At 33.7% G+C, this 19,315-nt stretch overlaps 1 protein-coding gene across 5 annotated transcripts in view; it reads right to left on the bottom strand.

Annotated features, from left to right (window-relative positions):
• Positions 1 to 19,315, bottom strand: part of ATR (ATR checkpoint kinase) — a 103,154-nt gene that overhangs the window by 43,296 nt on the left and 40,543 nt on the right. For all 5 annotated transcript variants that reach the window (XM_079922927.1, XM_079922929.1, XM_079922928.1 and 2 more), the window contains 7 exons: positions 15,419 to 15,625; positions 14,227 to 14,340; positions 9,952 to 10,067; positions 6,136 to 6,256; positions 4,649 to 4,786; positions 3,607 to 3,817; positions 1,402 to 1,580 (listed from right to left, as the gene is read on the bottom strand). In XM_079922927.1, the coding sequence (XP_079779053.1) occupies positions 1,402 to 1,580; positions 3,607 to 3,817; positions 4,649 to 4,786; positions 6,136 to 6,256; positions 9,952 to 10,067; positions 14,227 to 14,340; positions 15,419 to 15,625 (1,086 nt within the window). The remainder of the gene's footprint in view (positions 1 to 1,401; positions 1,581 to 3,606; positions 3,818 to 4,648; positions 4,787 to 6,135; positions 6,257 to 9,951; positions 10,068 to 14,226; positions 14,341 to 15,418; positions 15,626 to 19,315) is intronic.

Here is a 19,315-nt window from a genome sequence, read left to right as displayed (position 1 = left end):
TGGGAGCAATTAGCACAAAGATGGCAGGGGAAAGGATGAAATGATTTAGGAAATGAATAGAGGGAGAGAAGAAAAGAGGACTGGGGAAGGACATCAGAGTACCTGTATATTTATAGACAAGGAAGAACTAACAAATGAAACTGAGAGGAGAAGCCAGAGTAGTTTGAAGAAACCTGGAGAATGTGGTATCCCAGAAGCTATGAGAGAAAAGAAAATACCTTAATAAAGAAGTGGTCAAATGATGCCATGAGATTAAGAAAATGAGGACTGGGAAGCATTTATTGGATTTGGTAACATGGAGGCCACCAATTTTCTTAGCAAGAGTAGAGTCAGTGCAATGGAGAAAGAACTCTTGTTGGAATGGGCAAAGAGTAAATGGGAAGTAAAGAAGGAATACAGAGAAGATGGGCAATTCTTTTAAAAACTGACTGTGAAAGGAAACAGAAAGATGGGAAGTATCTGAAGAAGATACTGTAAGATCAAGGGAATTATAAAAAATTAAGATATTTTACAGGCGACACCAGAGCATGTCTATATGCTCTATGTACTCTGGTTGAAAAAGAAAAATTAATGATGTTGGAGAAAGCAGGAATATCTGAAGGATTGAAATCAAGAACAAAAGTAGAAGAACTGAATTTTGGCAGGAAGGGATCCTTCCTTAGGAACAAGAGAAGGGAAGAAAGAGAATATGGTACAGTAGCCAATGTATTTTCGGATTTGGTAGACATCTGGCTTCTACTTTCCTAATGAACAATGAAGCAAGATCATCTCAACAGAGTAAGTAAGGTGGAAGCAGAGAAATGAAGAGAAGGTAAGAAATAGTCATCTTGAAGAGTGCGAAAGTAGTCTTTACTAGAGAAACATAGAATGACTGAAGGCACTGTTAAAGAGTCCCACTGATGTTTGAGACTATTAGTTGAAAGGAAAACCAGTTAAAAATCCATTGTGTGATTTTTCTCCAGTGATGTTCAGCTGCTTACATGCAGACACTGGGAAAGCAGATGGGTGAGTTTATCCAGCACTGGAGTCTTACAAAGTGAATACAACACAGAGGGAGAAAGATGAGGGAGCTGAACATCCTTGTAAAGGAATGACTTTAACAATGAACAAGAGACTCAGAGCTAGACAAGGGAGAAAAAGACAGGAGAGGACTAATCATCCAAAGACTACAAGCTACTCATTTTCCAGTTCTCTCACCACACTCTGCTTTTTGACCTGAAAAGAAGCCCAACAATCTTGACCTATTATTTCATCCATTGTATTAGGCCCACTGGCCCTTACTTTCTTTTCTTCCCTACACTGTCATAGTATTATTGTCTAAACTGATAAAATGAACACTCTAAACATAAAAGACTGGCAATATTAAATGTCATTATTAAGTTCACTATATTAATATCAAACCTGTAAAAATCCAAGATGCTCTTGAATATTTTGCTTCTTTTCTGTAATAAATGATTCAAAGTGCATTACAGCTCGTGTGTATGCTTTGGAGCGAAAGGACGCTACTGCCAGAGTATCCTGAGGTATGAGGTCTAGAAAACGAGTTACACTCTGATAGTCTTCATAATCCACAGTAGGTACTAGATTATAAAAAGATAATTGAGTAATTAAAGACTGAGAAGATGAAATTTTAAAAGTATCCATTTAAATTTCAATTTATTTTTAATCTATTTCATGAAATAAATTAATCTAAATGTATTAGGGTATCTTACTTAGAATGTAACTACCAACAAGAAGATTGCTCAGAAGATTCTTGCTCCAACAGCACCATTATGACTTATCTTGCCTTGAACAGTCATTTAACTTATTTGAGCTTCTGTTTCCTCATTTAGAAAAGGGAAATATTAGTATCTGTCTTGCCTTACTTACAATTTTGTTGTGACAATTAAATGTAAATTTATATTAAATGTTGAGGAGATATAAAGATAATACAAAAGATACAAAGATGAGTTATTTATTATTAATAACTATAAAAACACTGATAAAGTATAGCTATTAGTAGGAAAAAAGCAGAATTATAGAAATAGCTTTCTTTTTAATTTTAAAATTATTTGTTAACAATCCAGTTTTTTCCTGTGTTGCTATATATACAATATTAACTAATACAATGGAAATAAAAAGTAAAAGTACCTTTCAAGTAAAATCACAAATACTTTAAAATGGTAATTTTTTTAAAGAGTCTAAGAAAAGACCTAACTGAGGAACTTCTGGACTACCCAGTTTAAGAATTCTTATTTAAAACTTATAAATTTTAATAATGATTCAAAACAGCATGTAGAAAACAGGAAACAAATAAATTTCATAATCAAGATAGTAAATTTAAAAGAAATTATATTTTAAATAAATTCTTTACTTCCACCAAAATTTGTAAATCATTTCAAATTATGAGAAATGTTAAAGTATTGTACTTTTGAAACATTACAAATGTTACTCTTAAAAGCTAGAATTTTCATTACTATGTTAGTAAGAAATGGTAATAACGGAGTTCGCGTTTGGTTTTTTGTTATCATTTTCAGATGCAGAAACAGAAACAAACGTTCAATTGTTGAAATAATGTAAAATATATCAATAATTAGTCTTACCGCAGAGAAAAACATTCCCCTAAACATAATTATTTGCAAGTCCAAAAAATCTTAGAAAATAACAAACTGTTGTGCTTAACAACAGGAATATATGTGCTTCCACAGATATAGGAACAAGAGGGAGATGCTCACAAACTGAGAACTTGGTGTAAGTGAAGGCCTCTTTAAGGGTCTTAGTCAGTTTTTCCAATTAGTCTCGAAGCTTTGGGGGAAAATCATGTGATCCCACTAAATGGCTAAAGTATACAAGAAGCAGAAGTATCATATACTTTACCCACTTGCTGCAAGAATGAAAAACACAAAAGTTCAAAGACATTAAGAGTATCTATTAATGTCTGATGAATATAATTCTTCTCACCAAGTGCTTGTATCATAGGGGCAAGTGTCATTTTAAACTCTAATGAGATTCCTCTTTTAGACACCTTTGTGGGAGTTGTAATATCACAGGGAAAGAAATAGCATGATAGTAGGTGTAGCAGAGTATAGTATAGTAACATATATTAAGCATATCTGGAGAGCCTGCTGGATACCAAACACTACCAGAGAAAGGGAAAAGAAGAATAAAAAGAATGAGATGAATTTAAAAAAGAAAAAAAAATAGGCCATGAAATGAATGAAAGTAAACTCTTTGAAATTTAAAACTTAAATGTGAAAAAGACTGCAAAGAGTATCTTATAAGTGAAAAAGTATAAAGAACACTTCACTATTCATATATATACGCACTTAACAATTTATATCATCACCATCCCAATTAATCCTCAATCTTCTAAGGGAGATAAAATCAACCCTATTTTATGCAAAGAAAAATTAGGTATGTGTTTTGCTTAAGGAAGTGACAGTAAGAATTTAAAGAGAGGTTTTCTAACTATAAATTCACTGCTCTTTCTCAGTAAAAAGGCCATCTTAAAGGGAAAAAAAGGCATGCAAGAAAACATAGGTCTTTTAAAAGCTAATGCTTAAATTACAGAAAGGAGCTAACTGGTTAATAATTAAGAGAAGGAAGTATACAGAAGTTATGACTTACTCATGGAGTCCACCTTATTTCTGCTTGATTTGCCTTGTGGAAATTTTTCAGCATTCAGTGCCTGAAATTTGTGCCTTGCCCACTGTGTGAGATGGTCAAGCATGGAGAACACAGTCTGTGTACTGAGCTGACACAGATCAGATGCACTGTCTTGGGTACTTATGGTATGCTGATCGTCATGCTTTAGAACTGCCATAATTTCTGCATAAACCTAAGAAGAATCATTTTATGGTGAATAATATGTCTGCATAATATCATTTTACAATTACCTGACATATAAGACTAACCACTTTAAGGCAATAATTTTCAAAAGAAAAAAATCTATCATACATTAATAATAAATCATTTTTCTCATCTATAATTAAGCCAATAAAATGTTTCCCTGAAAAGAAAATATACTGTAAAAGAGTCACGAGAGTAAATATAAAAATATTTAAAAATTCTTCTAGATTATTCAATAAATGATCACGAAACTACTTGTTAACTAGTAGAAAATAAAACTTTAAACAATATCTCACAGTATCTGTAAAAATCAATTTCAGAGTAATTGAAGGGCATGTTAAAATAAAAGGATCAAAAAAATGTAGGAAAATACGTTCATGACATTGGATAAGAGAAGGTATCACATAAAAGGTTTAAATTAAAAAGCTATAAAAGATTTATAAATTTGGCATTTATATTTAAAATTTCTGCATGGCAAAAGGTATAAACAAAGGTTAAAAAGAAAACCACTAACTGGAAAAAATTTCTGTGAGATATGACTGGCACAAACTGGTATCCAGAATACATATCAAACTACCAATTATTTAAAAAGGACACACACATACACAACCACAAATAGGTAAAGGATATGAACTAAGCATTATATAACTCTTTGATAAATAAAAGTATAAAAAAAGGATTTTGTAAGCATTTTCATATGTACTTACATATTATAGCATACCTTGATCTACATTTCCTACTAATATGTAGCCTTTTTAACACTAATTACATTGCATAAATGTTTGGACAAACAGAAACCAAATAAAATGATATTTCTTACCTCCTGCTGATCTTCTTGATTACAACCCAACAAAACATACACTAGAATATGTGGAAGAAGATAGATGGTCACCTTGAAATCATGCTTCATCATAATGCTACAGCAGGTGAAGATTTTACTGGCAAGATCATGCCGCACCTATAAACTCCAATGGTTTAGAGAGAGTAAGTAGTTTTATTCATTTTATTCTTTTGATTAATGCCAAAAAACAACATGTGAGCTAATTTAACATTGCAGAGTGGGTATTCTATGGAGAAATGCACTCAAAGCAGGGAGGATTTCACATCACCATCCCTCTGGTCAAGTGCCTGAACTGCTGAGACCCCTACAGCCCCTACCTGGGCTGCCGACTATCTCAGCAAAAATGGTCTTTTCCCCTTACAGTTCATTTTAAAATGAATCACGTTTTGTTACAGATTAACTTCCCTAAATACAGTATATTTTACTTAGCTAACTTTAAATTTAGTATATTTATTCCTTGAGCACATAGATGACGAAAGTAACCAGAAGGTATTCTCTGGGCCAGCACATTAAGTACAAGATCACATTTTTATTAAGTAGTAAACAGTGATTAAGTATAGGAAACAAAATGGAAGAAATAAAAAAATTAAATTACTTGGTGTTAGAGTCAAATTTTATTGGTATAATCTAACCTTCAATTTACCAACATTACTGTTCTCTTATAAAAATTTAAAGGTTTTTCCTTCTTCAAATACAAATCCTTCACTTAAAAAAAAAACAAACTAAACTACAACTAAATAAAATATTCCATAGCTGAAAGTAATTAAAGAGTATTAATTTAATATTTCACATATTATATTTTCAGTATGTTCATTAGAAAATGAGAGACACTTTCTTGAAATTACCAGGTACAAATTATAGTAATATTTTAAAACACTAATAGAAATATGAATTAAAAACAAAAGTTGTGAAATTTAAATACACCTTAAACATTTTGGGTGAACACAGGGTACCTTTTTGTTTGTCAGGTATGTAAAAATTTCATATTAGGAAAACGTCAGAAATATACCTCTATTTTTCCATGAAATTTCATTTTTAAAAAACCTCTACTTTTATTTTGGAGGAAGTTCAGATAATGTATCCTCTTTTAGAAGTAGCCACTAAGGGATAATATTATTTTTTTATTACCTAAGAAATCGTTTTATTATGTAAAAAAGTCTGATAAAGCATTTATATCCTTTTAAACAGTATTATTTTACAACCTTAAATGAACAGACATAATAGACATTTTACAAACACATGAAGAACATAGCAATTTGCTTGATAAAACAACTACCTTCTTACTCAGAAACTGTTACTAGTAACAACAGAGAAATTGTTACTCTCTAGTAGTAAACATTTCCTATGAAAACTTCTATATCAGCACAAATATTACAATTCCTACTGTGTGTACTATGCATTCAGATAGATGTTCTCGTTTCCTTTACAATTTCTGTTCAGTTAAAAATTCTGAACAGAGTTCTTACCTTTGTTATAAGATAACCTGCCCAAGATGCTGACCATTCTGCAAAGTTATTACCTAATTTACTTAAGTAAATTGGCTTCTTTACTCCAGACCAATCTGTTGACTTCTGCGAACTCTTATATCTGTAATTTAAAAAACTGTTTATTAAAATATATATACATATTTTTATAATATAAAAAAAATATATATATATATATCCATCTGTTTAGAACTTTAGTAAAGAAAGCATAAGAAACTACATCAACTCTTTCACTGACTACCCCACTACTGCCTTGCCTTTATTGAAATCTGGCTAAGGACACTACTTTCCCTAAAGCCTTCTTAATGGCAGGGCAGTAGGTCATTCACGCACACCCCAAGTACTTCAAAGGATTTAAGTCTGCTTCCTCCCTTCCTCAATGCTCTTTTCAGATCCTTCCAACCCCATCATTGTACAAGAAAGATCTGTTCCTTTGAGGTTCAAGCCACCCAGGTATATATACTATTCTCTACTCCTCATTATGGGCATCTACCAAACCCACTGATTACCAAACTCACTGATAAATTTAGTAAATTGCTCTGCATTTTCTTTCTTCACCAAGTTTTATCATCCTGAGTGACTTCAACGTCTGGCTGGACCATCTAGTCAAAATGAAAACTTCTCAATGACTTTCCCCTCTACTTCTTTGTCCGGACTCCCTTGCCAATACAGAGGAAGTTCTTCACTTCCAAAATGTACTATTTAGACCTCACTTTATGGCCAGTTTCCCAAAGTTCCAGTTCTTTTGCTCAGTTACTCTGACACATCTGTTCTCTCACTGAGACCTTCTGTCCCTTGACTCTGCTAAACTCTCCTGATCTATAATACCCTCCTTTTCATTACCTCTCTCCCTAGCCAGCTTGGTCTCCACGGTGCTTCACTTCAAGTACTCTCTTGGTAATATCCTGTATGCACTGCACTCCCACATTTTCTTTACCAGCTGTACCCATCCACCAAGCTCCCAACCTTGGATCAGTCTAAATGCCTGCCTTCATTGAAATGATACCTAGGCCACTGCATTGATAGAGGAAAAATCACTAAATTGCTTATGAGATTAGTACTACTACATATCTTAGTCTTCAACGTCAATGGACCTCTATGCTGCCCAGAAATCCTTTTAAGTTTTCCTTATCAGCTCTCTCTTCTCTTTCCACAGTGGCTATTTCAAATCATCATCGCTCTCCTTACATCACCTATACCAACTCCACTGCCACTTTCAGCCAATAATCTCATCTCCTATACTTCTTACTTCATGGAAGAAAAAAAAAGAAGAAACCATTAACACAATCCCACAACTAAATCTGTAAAATTTGCTGAGTTCCATCCATTATTTTATCTTCCCCTATTACAGAGAAAGAGATTTCACTTCCTCTAATCTAATCTCCCATTAGATATATGGCTACCATTTGGATGCCCCTCGGGGTCCCTATTATATCAATTACCACTTCTCTCTTCCATAACTTCAACATGATCCTTTCTATTTGCTCCTCAGTGTTAACACTTAAACATGTTCAAACAGGTCTCATCTTACCCATGTGTACAGCAATTTTTTGAGGTGAGTGGGTTCCTTTTTAATCACCAAAGCAAGGTTAGGAAATGACAAATATAATTAATGCCCTATACTCAAGGTTCTCGGCAAACATTATATATTTCACTGTATCACAAATGGCTAAAAACTGAAAAAACCCAATAATCTCTTAGTTAACCATCACTATTTTGAATCTTCATGAATTCTCTAGATGATTTTACCAAGTTTTATGGTGAACTTAGTTAGAAAACTACTGATATTGGGGTACAAGTCAGGTTCTGTCAAGACACACCCTGATATTTTCTCCTAAAATTATTTCTGTGGCAATTTTGAACTGTAGTTGGTCTATCTAGTTCTAAAAATCAAATCTCCCAAACATAGCCATCCCTTTGATCTAGGTTTAGTGACTGCGTATAAACAGCCCAAGTGAAAAAAAAATAAATTAAAGGAGAGTATAGGAGTGTAACTTTAAAGCAGCAAAAACAAGGATATGGTTTTAGGAAGTCTTTTATTTCTCCTAGGCCCTGTGAAGAAAATATCAAGCAGTCCAAGCTATAAAACTGCCCTACAGGCTAACCTGGTATCTTGGTGTTTCATACAAAAGTGAGTCAATTCCATTAATATTACTCTCTATTGACTTCTTACATTTATGAGGTGGTGATTTCAATGAGCAGATTCCAGCTAGATAAATTGAACTTCTACCATTGAGGGACCATCTGAGAGGTTCCTTCAAACTCCCAGATGTAAAAGTAGAAGGATCATAAGAATTCTCATTGCTTTGCTAAGATCACTCTTATAAATGACCACTTAAATATTCTTCTTATGAAAGAATAAGAAGTTGGCAGAAAATGTTGGCTTCTTAAGAAATACTAAATTGAATAACAAGTGGGCAGAAATGGTGGCTTCTACTTCACATGAAGTAGGGAATAGCCACACTACCCCTTCCAGAAAAAAGCAAAATTCAACAAGCTGACATTGAATAAGCATTTATTATTGAGTCTAAGTCAAATGTCAGGCACTCTGCTAGGTACTTTTTAACATTATCTTCTCTATTTCTAACAATCATATAACATAAGTAAAGCTATTCACATTTTCAAGATGAAAAAAACTGAGACTTGGAAATATTAAGTAAATTGCCCAAGATTTTTAGAGTGAGCAAATGCAGAGTCAAGATTCAAATTTCGGGGCTTCCCTCCTGGTGCAGTGGTTGAGAGTCTGCCTGTCAATGCAGGGGACACGGGTTCGTGCCCTGGTCTGGGAAGATCCCACATGCCGCGGAGCGGCTGTGCCCGTGAGCCATGGCCGCTGAGCCTGCACGTCCGGAGCCTGTGCTCCACAACAGGAGAGGCCACAACAGTGAGAGGCTCGCGTACAGCCAAAAAAAAAAAAAAAAAAAGATTCAAATTTCAGTCTACATGACTCTAAAAACCATAAACTTTCCACGAGATCACAGAAACTCTTAAGCATCTATATGTGCTATAAAATATAGATAAATGGAGAAGTATGGAATCCTCAAAAAAGAAAACACAAACATTTATTTTACATCTTTAAACAATGCTCTTCCTAAGAAATAAAATGATGTTTAAAAGGTTTCTAAATATTAAAGGGTATCTAGCAAATAAGTATGCATACTTAAGGGCTTTTATAAAGAATTTTACTACATGCCTACTAAGGCTCAAAGACTACATGTATGCAAGGTCACATATCCAATAAGCTTGTGACTTAGACTACCTAAAATTAAAGTTTCTAACGAAAAATTATTTATGGCCTTCAATCAGTCCTAACAAAGTTATTAAAATGGGGAGGAAAAAAGGTAGAATATACTTTTTTTAAAAGTAGAAGGAGAAAATATTTTCATGAGGAGAAATTGGTAGGGCTAAAAATCTCTAATCTCTAACTGGGATTACTAAAGGCTTTGGGATTAGCTTTAAATTCTTAAATTTCTGTGTTAATTAGACCCATCAAAAGTTTCAACTCACATTCAATTTAAAGTAGATTTTTCAAAGTACTACTGACAGTTGAATTAAAAAAAAAATCAATCCTTTCAGCTTCACTGAATTTGTCTAAATACCAAATAAAGTTACAGAATTTAAACAATGAGCAGACTATACTTCTCATTTTGACAATATTATAAGCATAAATCTTAGTGCAAAACACATATTAGAACATACTAAAAATACTTTTAATGCTAAAAAGTTATATCAAAGATAACATTTAGTTTATAAAGTTAAAAACAATTTTATGAAAATAGTTTTAATGAGTCTACAGACCTAGTATTTAGATGAGGTTCCAGTATTTCCCGAACATGTTCGGGAAATCTCCTCCACAATTGGTGACCTGGGCCATCGGTCTGCATCTCTCTACAGTCATAAATAGAAAGTAACTCCTACAAATACATATTTTACAGTTGTAAATCGTCAATGAAACAGATAAACCTTTACATCCATCAACATTCTTCACATTACAGCCATAAAAATACATAGAAAAATACATAAAATGATAAAATTTTGGAGTTGTCTCAATGCTTAAAATCATTTAGGTGACTTACTCAAGGTCACAAAGCTGTGGTAATATTTGAACATGCAATTTCTGTGCTGTACATAACATGTATTGAAACAAATGACTAAGCTATTTGGAGGAAAAAATTGGAATTTTCTATATTTGTAGAATTTTTAGAATTTAACCTTTTCTGAATTTTAATGAATGTAACTACAAATCCAAAATAGTTCAAAAATTCAAGATATCTCAAATTCTATATATAAAGTACTGAGCTTAAAATTCTGAAAATAAGATGCAAATGTTAAAGACCAATTTACTATTCAAGTCCATCAATGAAATGGTTATATTTTACTTTCCTGAAAATAAAACAAGGGGGATTTTATAAAGAAAAAAAAAAATCTTTGTCTCCAATATCAATCTTTAAAACAAGACAAATATGTTAGGGTATTATATCTCCCATCATCTACTATTCTTTCTTTCTAATTTCACTGAAAAGGACCACATGCAATAGATGTATTCCTAATAATTATAAAGTATAAATACTGTCTAATAGAATATGTACTTTATATTTAGCATTTTTTAATAAAAGTAAGGAAGTTTATGAAAGTTCAAATACAGAAATATTCAAAACATTTTCATTTAACTTTAAAATGTTATTAAAATTTTGTTTGAAGCCAGCTTTTTCTGATGTTTGCAAAGTCACTCTGGCTACAGAAGTCCTCATAATCAACCTCCAATAACAGACTTAGTAAATCAGCAATCGACTAACTTTTTGGTCTTGGGACCATTTATACTTTTAGTGTTAGGGGAGGGGAATTAGATAAAGGCAGTCAAAAGGTACAAACTTCCAGTTATAAATAAATACTAGGGATGTATTGTACAACATGATAAATATTAATTAACACTGCTATACGTTATATATGAAAGTTGTTAAGAGAATAAATCCCAAGAGTTCTAATCACAAGGAAGAATATCTTTTTTAAAATTTAATTTTGTATCTATGAGATAATCGATGTTCACTAAACTTATTGTGATAATCATTTCACAATGTAAGTCAAATCATTATGCTACACGTCTTAAACTTAGACAGCTCTGTATGTCAATTATATCTCAATAAAATTGGAAGAAAAAACAAAAAACACATACACTTACAGTTGTAGATCTTGCTTCATATTTCACTGAGAAAACAAGCAATCACAAGAGATCTCCACAACTTCCATGCTAATATCTCCCCAGCCTGGCAATATCAGTATCAGTGCTTATATGCTCTGCTTTCTCTTTTGTTACTACAGATGAATTGGTTTTTTCTTTTTAATTTACTCTAATTTAATGAGTCACAATTGTATGTTTTATTTTTTAATTAATTAGTTAATTTATGGCCACGTTGGGTCTTCGTTGCTGTGCGTGGACTTTCTCTAGTTGTGGCGAGCTGGGGCTACTCTTCGCTGCAGTGCGCGAGCTTCTTTTTTTAACATCTTTATTGGAGTATAATTGCTTTACAATGGTGTGTTAGTTTCTGCTTTATAACAAAGTGAATCAGCTATACATATACATATATCCCCACATCTCCTCTCTCTTGCGTCTCCCTCCCACCATCCCTATCTCACCCCTCTAGGTGGTCACAAGGCACCAAGCTGATCTCCCTGTGCTATGTGGCTGGAGGGGGAAGGGTAAGCTGGGACGAAGTGAGAGAGTGGCATGGACATATATACACTACCAAAGGTGCACGGGCTTCTCATTGCGGAGGCTTCTCTTTTTGCAGAGCACGGGCTCTAGGTACGTGGGCTTCAGTAGTTGTGGCGCATGGGCTCAGTAGTTGTGGTTCGCGGGCTCTAGAGCACAAGCTCAGTAGCTGTGGCGCATGGGCTTAGTTGCTCTGTGGCATGTGGGATCTTCCCGGACCAGGGCTCAAACCTGTGTCCCCTGCACTGGCAGGCGGATTCTTAAACACTGCGCCACGAGGAAAGTCCCTTGTTTGTTTCTTTTTCTTTTAAATTTTTTTTTTTTTGGCTGCGCCAGGTCTTAGTTGCGGGATGCAGGCTCTAGTTCCCTGGCCAGGGATCAAACCCAGGCACCCTGCATTGGGAGTGTGGAGTCTTAACCCCTGGATCACCAGGGAAGTCCCAAATTGTGTTTGTTTTTAATTAAGCCTACTCTTTCCACCGGTACACTATATCCCACATCTCTTTACCTATTTAAAATAGTATTATACCAATTCTCTTATACAACAACGCTATCCTCCTCCCACTGAACTGTTTCCAAGCAACAGATAAACATGTTGTTTTTTTGCCATCTTTACGCCCTTTCCTCCCCAGCTACTATCTCATTCTCCCGCTCTCCTTGATAGCAACACTCCTCAAAAGAGTTTCTGTAATTTCTCTAATTCCTCTCTTCCCACATGTTCTTAAAAATACTCTAATGAGGCTCTCTAAACTACACTGAAACTGCTCTTGTCAAGGTCACCAATGACCTTTATGTTAATACAGCCAATGGTCAATTCTCAACCCTGAAATTATCAAACCTATGATCAGCATTTGGATCACTCCATACTTCCTGAAACACTTTGTCTTCCAGAAAACCATATTCTCCTACCTTATTGGTAGCTCCTTCTCAGTTTTCTTACTTTTTCCCTCTTCTCACTGAGCTCTCATTTTCCAGGTCTCAATTATTAGAACCTTTTAATCTATACATACTCCCTCTCTTGATCATCCCATCCAGAATCACAGTTGTAAATGCCTTCTCTACTATGAACTATGAAAACTTCCAAATATGTTTAAATCATACCTCTAACCATGAATTTCAGACCTGAATATCTAACAAAATAAAAAAATCTTTTAATTAAAAAAATATCATGAAAAGGGGCAAAAAAAGTCAAACTGGAAAAATATTTATTACACGTATGGTAGACATAGGGTTAATTTCCACTACATCCAAATAGGTCTTAAAAAATCAGTTAAGGGCTTCCCGGGTGGCGCAGTGGTTGAGAATCTGCCTGCTAATGCAGGGGACACGGGTTCAAGCCCTGGTCTGGGAGGATTCCACATGCCGTGGAGCAACTAGGCTCGTGAGCCACAACTACTGAGCCTGCGCGTCTGGAGCCTGTGCTCCGCAACAGGAGACGCCGCGATAGTGAGAGGCCTGCGCACCGCGATGAAGAGTGGCTCCCGCTTGCCACAACTAGAGAAAGCCCTCGCACAGAAACGAAGACCCAACACAGCAAAAATAATAAATAAATAAATAAACTCCTACTCCCAGTATCTTAAAAAAAAAAAAAAAATCAGTTAAAAAAAAGACCAATACCAAGGAAAAAATGGGAAAAGATCATGTAGAGAAAATTCACAAAAAAGCAATAAATATATAAAAGATGTTACACCTCTCTCGTAATTAAATGTAAATTAAAATGAAACAATATCATTTTTTATTTGTCACTGGCAAAGACTTAAAATTTTAATTAAGGGCAGGTTTGTCAAGGGAATATAAACTGGTGAAACTTTTTTGATGAAATCTATCAAACGTAAACTCTGTATCTGCTCTGAGACATTTTAATTTCTGGATATTTATATTATTGATATATATTCACTCAAGTACTTCGAAATTATGCATGTTTTCAAAAATCATTTTTTTGTAAAAACAAAACATTGAACACAACCTAAATGTGTTAAATAAATTTCTTAAACAAATTACGGCACGTTCATACTGAATATTAAGTCATTGAAAAGAATGAATTAGAGATATATGTACTGACATGGAAAATTACACAAGATAAGACTATAAAGCACAGAAGAAAATAAAGTACTATGATCTGCTTGTTTGGTGGAGAAAACATATATATTTGTATATACACAGAAAAAACTTCAAAGTACATATAATAATCTGTTAGGAGGGTACATTTCTGTACTCTTTGAAATTTTTGTTAAGAACTTGTATTACTTTGATAATAAAAATGACAGTCAAAAAAAAAATAAGAGTTTCTAAAGCATAGAATTTACAACTTTCTTACTAGAATTTCATAACATAAAGCCAGTAATGTCTATATACACTCTTACCTGAATGGCATAAGCAGCTGAATCTTGAGCTCGGCTGTTATCTGCATATGCGAGGTAAGCTCTTGTTAGTTCCATCAATAATCCATAGGCAAAGTTTGCATCTTCTACTCCAGTCTCAATAAGAACAAGAAAAAATTACAGGCTAATTTGTATAAATTTTCTTAAACTGTACCTCATTCCATAGTGAATTTAACTTAGTCACCTAAGTCAATTTAACTTAGAAAAGGAAAGCTCAGTAAGGTTTAAACAAAGTTTGGTACCAAGACTAAAATATAATCTGTAGCTAAGAAGCCAAATCTAAGGCTTTTCAGACCATTTATAAAGTGTTAGACTCATTCAACTTTTACATAAATCCAGCAATTTGCATTTTTTGTTTTTTAACTCTTAGAAAGAAAATTGTACATATAGAATTTCCTAACTTGCATTCTGTAGAACCTTGGTCAGCTGAGAAGCTCCAAAAAATAATTTTCACACACTCTTCTCTAGGAGATTCATAACATTCCCCAATATATTAAAAGTTCTGTTTAATTTTGTTTTACAAGATTTCCCACACTCATTCGACTATGGAAACATTTTTATATACACACTATTAAAACACCCTGGGAATCAGTTTCCCATGGAGACACTTAGCAATTGTGTTTAAATAGTAAAATTTAAATAATTAGATTTTAAGTATCTGTCATGATTAGGTTAGAAAGCTTATTTATTTTTTGTTTTTTATTTATTTTTGGCTGCGTTGGGTCTTCGCTGTGGTGCGTGGGCTTCTCATTGCAGTGGCTTCTCTTGTTGCGGATCATGGGCTCTAGGCGCGGGGGCTTCAGTTGTGGCACGCAGCCTCAGCAGTTGTGGCACACAGGCTTAGTTGCTCCACAGCATGTGGGATCTTCCCGGACCAGGGATCGAACCTGTGCCCCCTGCATTGGCAGGCAGATGCTTAACCACTGTGCCACCAGGGAAGTCCCTAGAAAGCTTATTTAAAAGAACATAGCACACTAGACTGGACTCCAACTTTATAGTTTTTGGCTAAAGGTCTCTGCAATAGTATTAAGGAATAAACTCAGAAATTACCTAAATTGTCTAGTTTAGATCAAGCTGCCACTAAGGATAACCTGAACAGTTTCTTGTAAATGCAATATAGAAACCCCATTAGGACAGTGAACTCTTCTGGTCATTCCAAATTACCAGAACTTACCACAAATGTAAAATCTTTTCCTTGGGTTTCAGTGGTTGAGAAATCTAGCCGACCTGGATCTATTGCTCCCAATTCCCCTAAGCATTCCCCACAGAGCAACCGAGCTTGAGAGTTTGCATCTTGGCAACCTTTCAAAAGCACTGTCACCAACTGTGAAATAACAGGTTCCACTGTTTCACTATCTGTTGCATATCTGATCAGTTTTTCCTAAAATAAAAGTAGAAAGTTTATATATAACTTCTACAAACTAGTATATTGTCCTAACCAGAAAGCTTAAAAATATTAAGGAATATCTGACAAATATTGACAAAATTAAATTACTATATCTTTAGTCTTTTCACCTAATTTTTGCTGAGTTCACATAATATAGTCCACAATATGTTCTGTGGGATTAGAACCATTAAGTGTACTTAAAAGTTTTAATCATTAATCCATTAAATAAACAGTTACTAAGTATTATTACATCAGTATACAGAAATAAGACATAGTCTTATCCCAATGAGTTTATAATCTAAAGGGAAAATAAACATGCAAACAAACAGATAAAATATCATACAATATGTACAATAACAAATATGTGTACAAGGTAAAGAAGAAATGAAGAAGATGAAAAAGAGCTCAAGAGTATCTTTTCAGAGATAATAGATATTTTAGTAAATAAGTCAATAAGGAAGAGCTATTAATTAAAATAAGAAAACTGAGGAGTGTATAAAAAGCTAGTACAGCAGAAAAAGATATGGGAAAAGAGTCCTGTGGGGATGATTTAAAAAAAAAGACGTAGGAAGAAAGAGGTAGGCTTTATGAAAAAATATGTTGGTTCAAGTCATCTTTTTTCATCTATCTACTGAGGATGCTGTAAGAAAAACTGTTAGGCATAAGAAATGACTATTCTCAAGCTAGTTAGATTTAGATATTGTAGCTGTGTGACCACTTTAGAACTACTTTGTTTACATAATTTTCCTTCTAGCAAAAGTAAAGCATATATGAGCATCTCAAACTCCATGTTAAAACTGTGATTCAAATTAGAGTAATACGTTTCAAAAGAAAAATAAAAAGACATTTTATGTCACCCAGAAACTTCAACATTAACTCATTTAAATAACATTACAGGTTTATTCAGGCATAAATACTTAAAATAGATGAATTAGTAACCAATAAACAGCAAAACTAATATAATTATAGACATACATTACCTTGCTAAAACTAGAAAACAATAAGGAAAAGAACATTTTAGTTGGCAAAGATAAATGCAGTTCATACTCAAGACAATAAATACATGAACACTAAATGAAAGGTAATTTTAAAATATACCTCTCTCCTAAGTGCTTAAAAATGTTTTTACTTCACTTCTAGGTTAGATAAACTGGGTTTCATTTTTCAGCAAAAAATATTCAATTCCAAAAGAATTTATAAAATGAGTGTGTGTTCAATAAAGAAAGAAAGAAAGAAAGAAAAGAAAAGAAAAAAAGAACAAATCCATGTTTTTATCATGTCCTAAATGTCCATATACACTTGGGTCTATTTCTAGACTTTCTATTTTTTGCCCACTGGTCTGTCTGTTTACTCATGTACCAGTATCACACTGCTATAATTATAGAGGCTGTAGAGTATATTAATGTCTGGGAGGGCTACTGAACTCCCACAGTTTCTTTTTTTTTCAGATTTTTCCTAGCTATTTTTTACATGTTTGTTTTTCCATCTTAACATTAGTATGAACTTCTCTAGTTAAAAAAACAAACAACTTGGCATTTCTTCGGGATGGCATTAAATTTATAAACTATCCTAGGGAGAATTAAAATTTTTGTAATATTGAGTCAACCTACCCAATAAATAAGGGGTGTTTCCGTTTGTTTAAATCAATTACATTTTTGTGTCTTTCAGGAGTGTTTCAGTTTTCCTCTTATTGGTTTATACATTTCTTGTTACACTTACTCCTAAGTATATTATCTTTTTCTGTTACTACTGTAAATTGGGTTTTCCAACAAGTCTTCCAACTGGTTATTGTTGCTATATGAAGATTATGATTTTTATATTCTCCTATCTTACTGAATTTGTTTGTTGTCTGAGCTAGTTTATTGATATTTTCTAGAGTTTTCCAAGTATATTAGCATGCCATCTGCAAATAGAGATAGTTTCATGTCTTTTCCAACTCTTATGCCTCTGATTGTTTTCTCTTATCTAAATTCATTGGCCAATATTTCCAACTGAATGTTAAATTGTAGTGGAGATAATGAGCAAACTTGCTTTCACTGGGAATGCATCTTATTTTCCCATCAAGTGTGCATGCGTGCATGTGTGTACACGTGTGTATGCAGTATACATAAACACACATATGCATATCTATACATTTATAATATATTAGTACTATCCATCGATTCCTATTTTCTTTAGTGTTTTTATCTGAAATGGATGGTACAGTTTGTCAAAGGCCGTTTCAGCATTTATGAAAATAACAGTATGATTTTTTTCATTAATTCTATTATTAGTTCACTCACCATTTCCTCCCAACTTCCCAGCCCCAGGCAACCACTAATCTATCTTCTGTCTCTATGGGTTTGCTTGCTCAGGAGTATATATATTCATAATGTATCGTCTTTGTAAGTTCCATATCTTCTATTGTATTTTTGTGAATTACAGCTTTTAGTATTATAAAGTACCCTTTTTTGTCACATTTCATACTTTTTGGTTTCTATTCTCCTTTGTCTAGGGGCAGAATCAGAATTCCTGCTTTCTTACTTCAACTTAAAAATCTGCTCACTCCTTTATTTTTAGCCTTTCTAAATAATTTATTTTATACGTGTGTATTACAAACAGCACAGAGTTGTTTCCTGCTTTGTAAGTCAATTTGTAATATTTTTTCTTTTAAGGTCTTTCACATTTATTAATATGACTGATATGCCGGGCCTCAATTCTATAAGTTTTTTAAAATTATAATTAGCTCCTAAAAATTAATTTCTTTTGGTATAGAAGAAAATTTATACTTTTGTTCTAGAGGTACCCTTTACAGAAATATCTTTTGTAATGTCTCTGGTCTCTTTATTTAAGCTTCTTTAACTGTTTACCAGTTTTAAATAGTATATTTTGATTCCTAGTTGTTGCCTACGCAATAGTGACTAAGCTCATTTAATTTATATCTTAGTCTCTTCTTCTCCCATTTAAAAACTTGCATAATTTCTATTTTATTAAAATATATAGCATTTACATAGAATTCTCCCAAATTTGTCCCCACCGTTGTTTTAAATATATAACTAGTAACCATAAGTTCTTTTGCCAAAGTCTCCCCAGTCATCTCTTGATTGAGTGAAGCCATTCTGTAGCATACCTCTTAGGAAGGGCTTGCTTGTGAAACTCATATTTCTTCAATAATTCTTTTCGTTGCGGAGAACAGGCTCCAGAAGCGTAGGCTCAGCGGCCACGGCTCACGCGCGCAGCCGCTCCGCGGCATGTGGGATCTTCCCGGACCAGGGCACGAACCCGTGTCCCCTGCATCGGCAGGCGGACTCTCAACCACTGCGCCAGGAAAGTCCATTTCTTCAATTCTTGTATGTTAAAACTGTGTTTCTTATCTGTGATATTCTAAGGACAGCTTGGCTTATTTTTGTGTCCCTTACGTTTTTGAAAATGCTGCTATCCTCTAGGCTCACTCTGTATATTGCTGTTGAGAATTCTGATACTTTTCTTGCCCTTTTAAGTGATTTTTTAAAAATATTTTACCTGTAGGTCCTGAAGATTTCTTATTATTAAAGTCTAAGATATGTCTCACGGTTGACTATTCTGGGGTCAATGTTCACAGGTACACAATGGATCCTTTCATTTTATGAAATGAAAGTCTTTTATTTCCAGAAAATTTTCTTGGGTTATAGTTTTAAATACTAATTATGTTCTATTGTTTTATTT

The sequence above is a fragment of the Stenella coeruleoalba genome (assembly GCF_951394435.1).
Source record: "Stenella coeruleoalba genome assembly, chromosome: 5".
NCBI classification, from domain to species: domain Eukaryota; kingdom Metazoa; phylum Chordata; class Mammalia; order Artiodactyla; family Delphinidae; genus Stenella; species Stenella coeruleoalba.
This window is presented reverse-complemented; position numbering and strand designations above follow the sequence as displayed.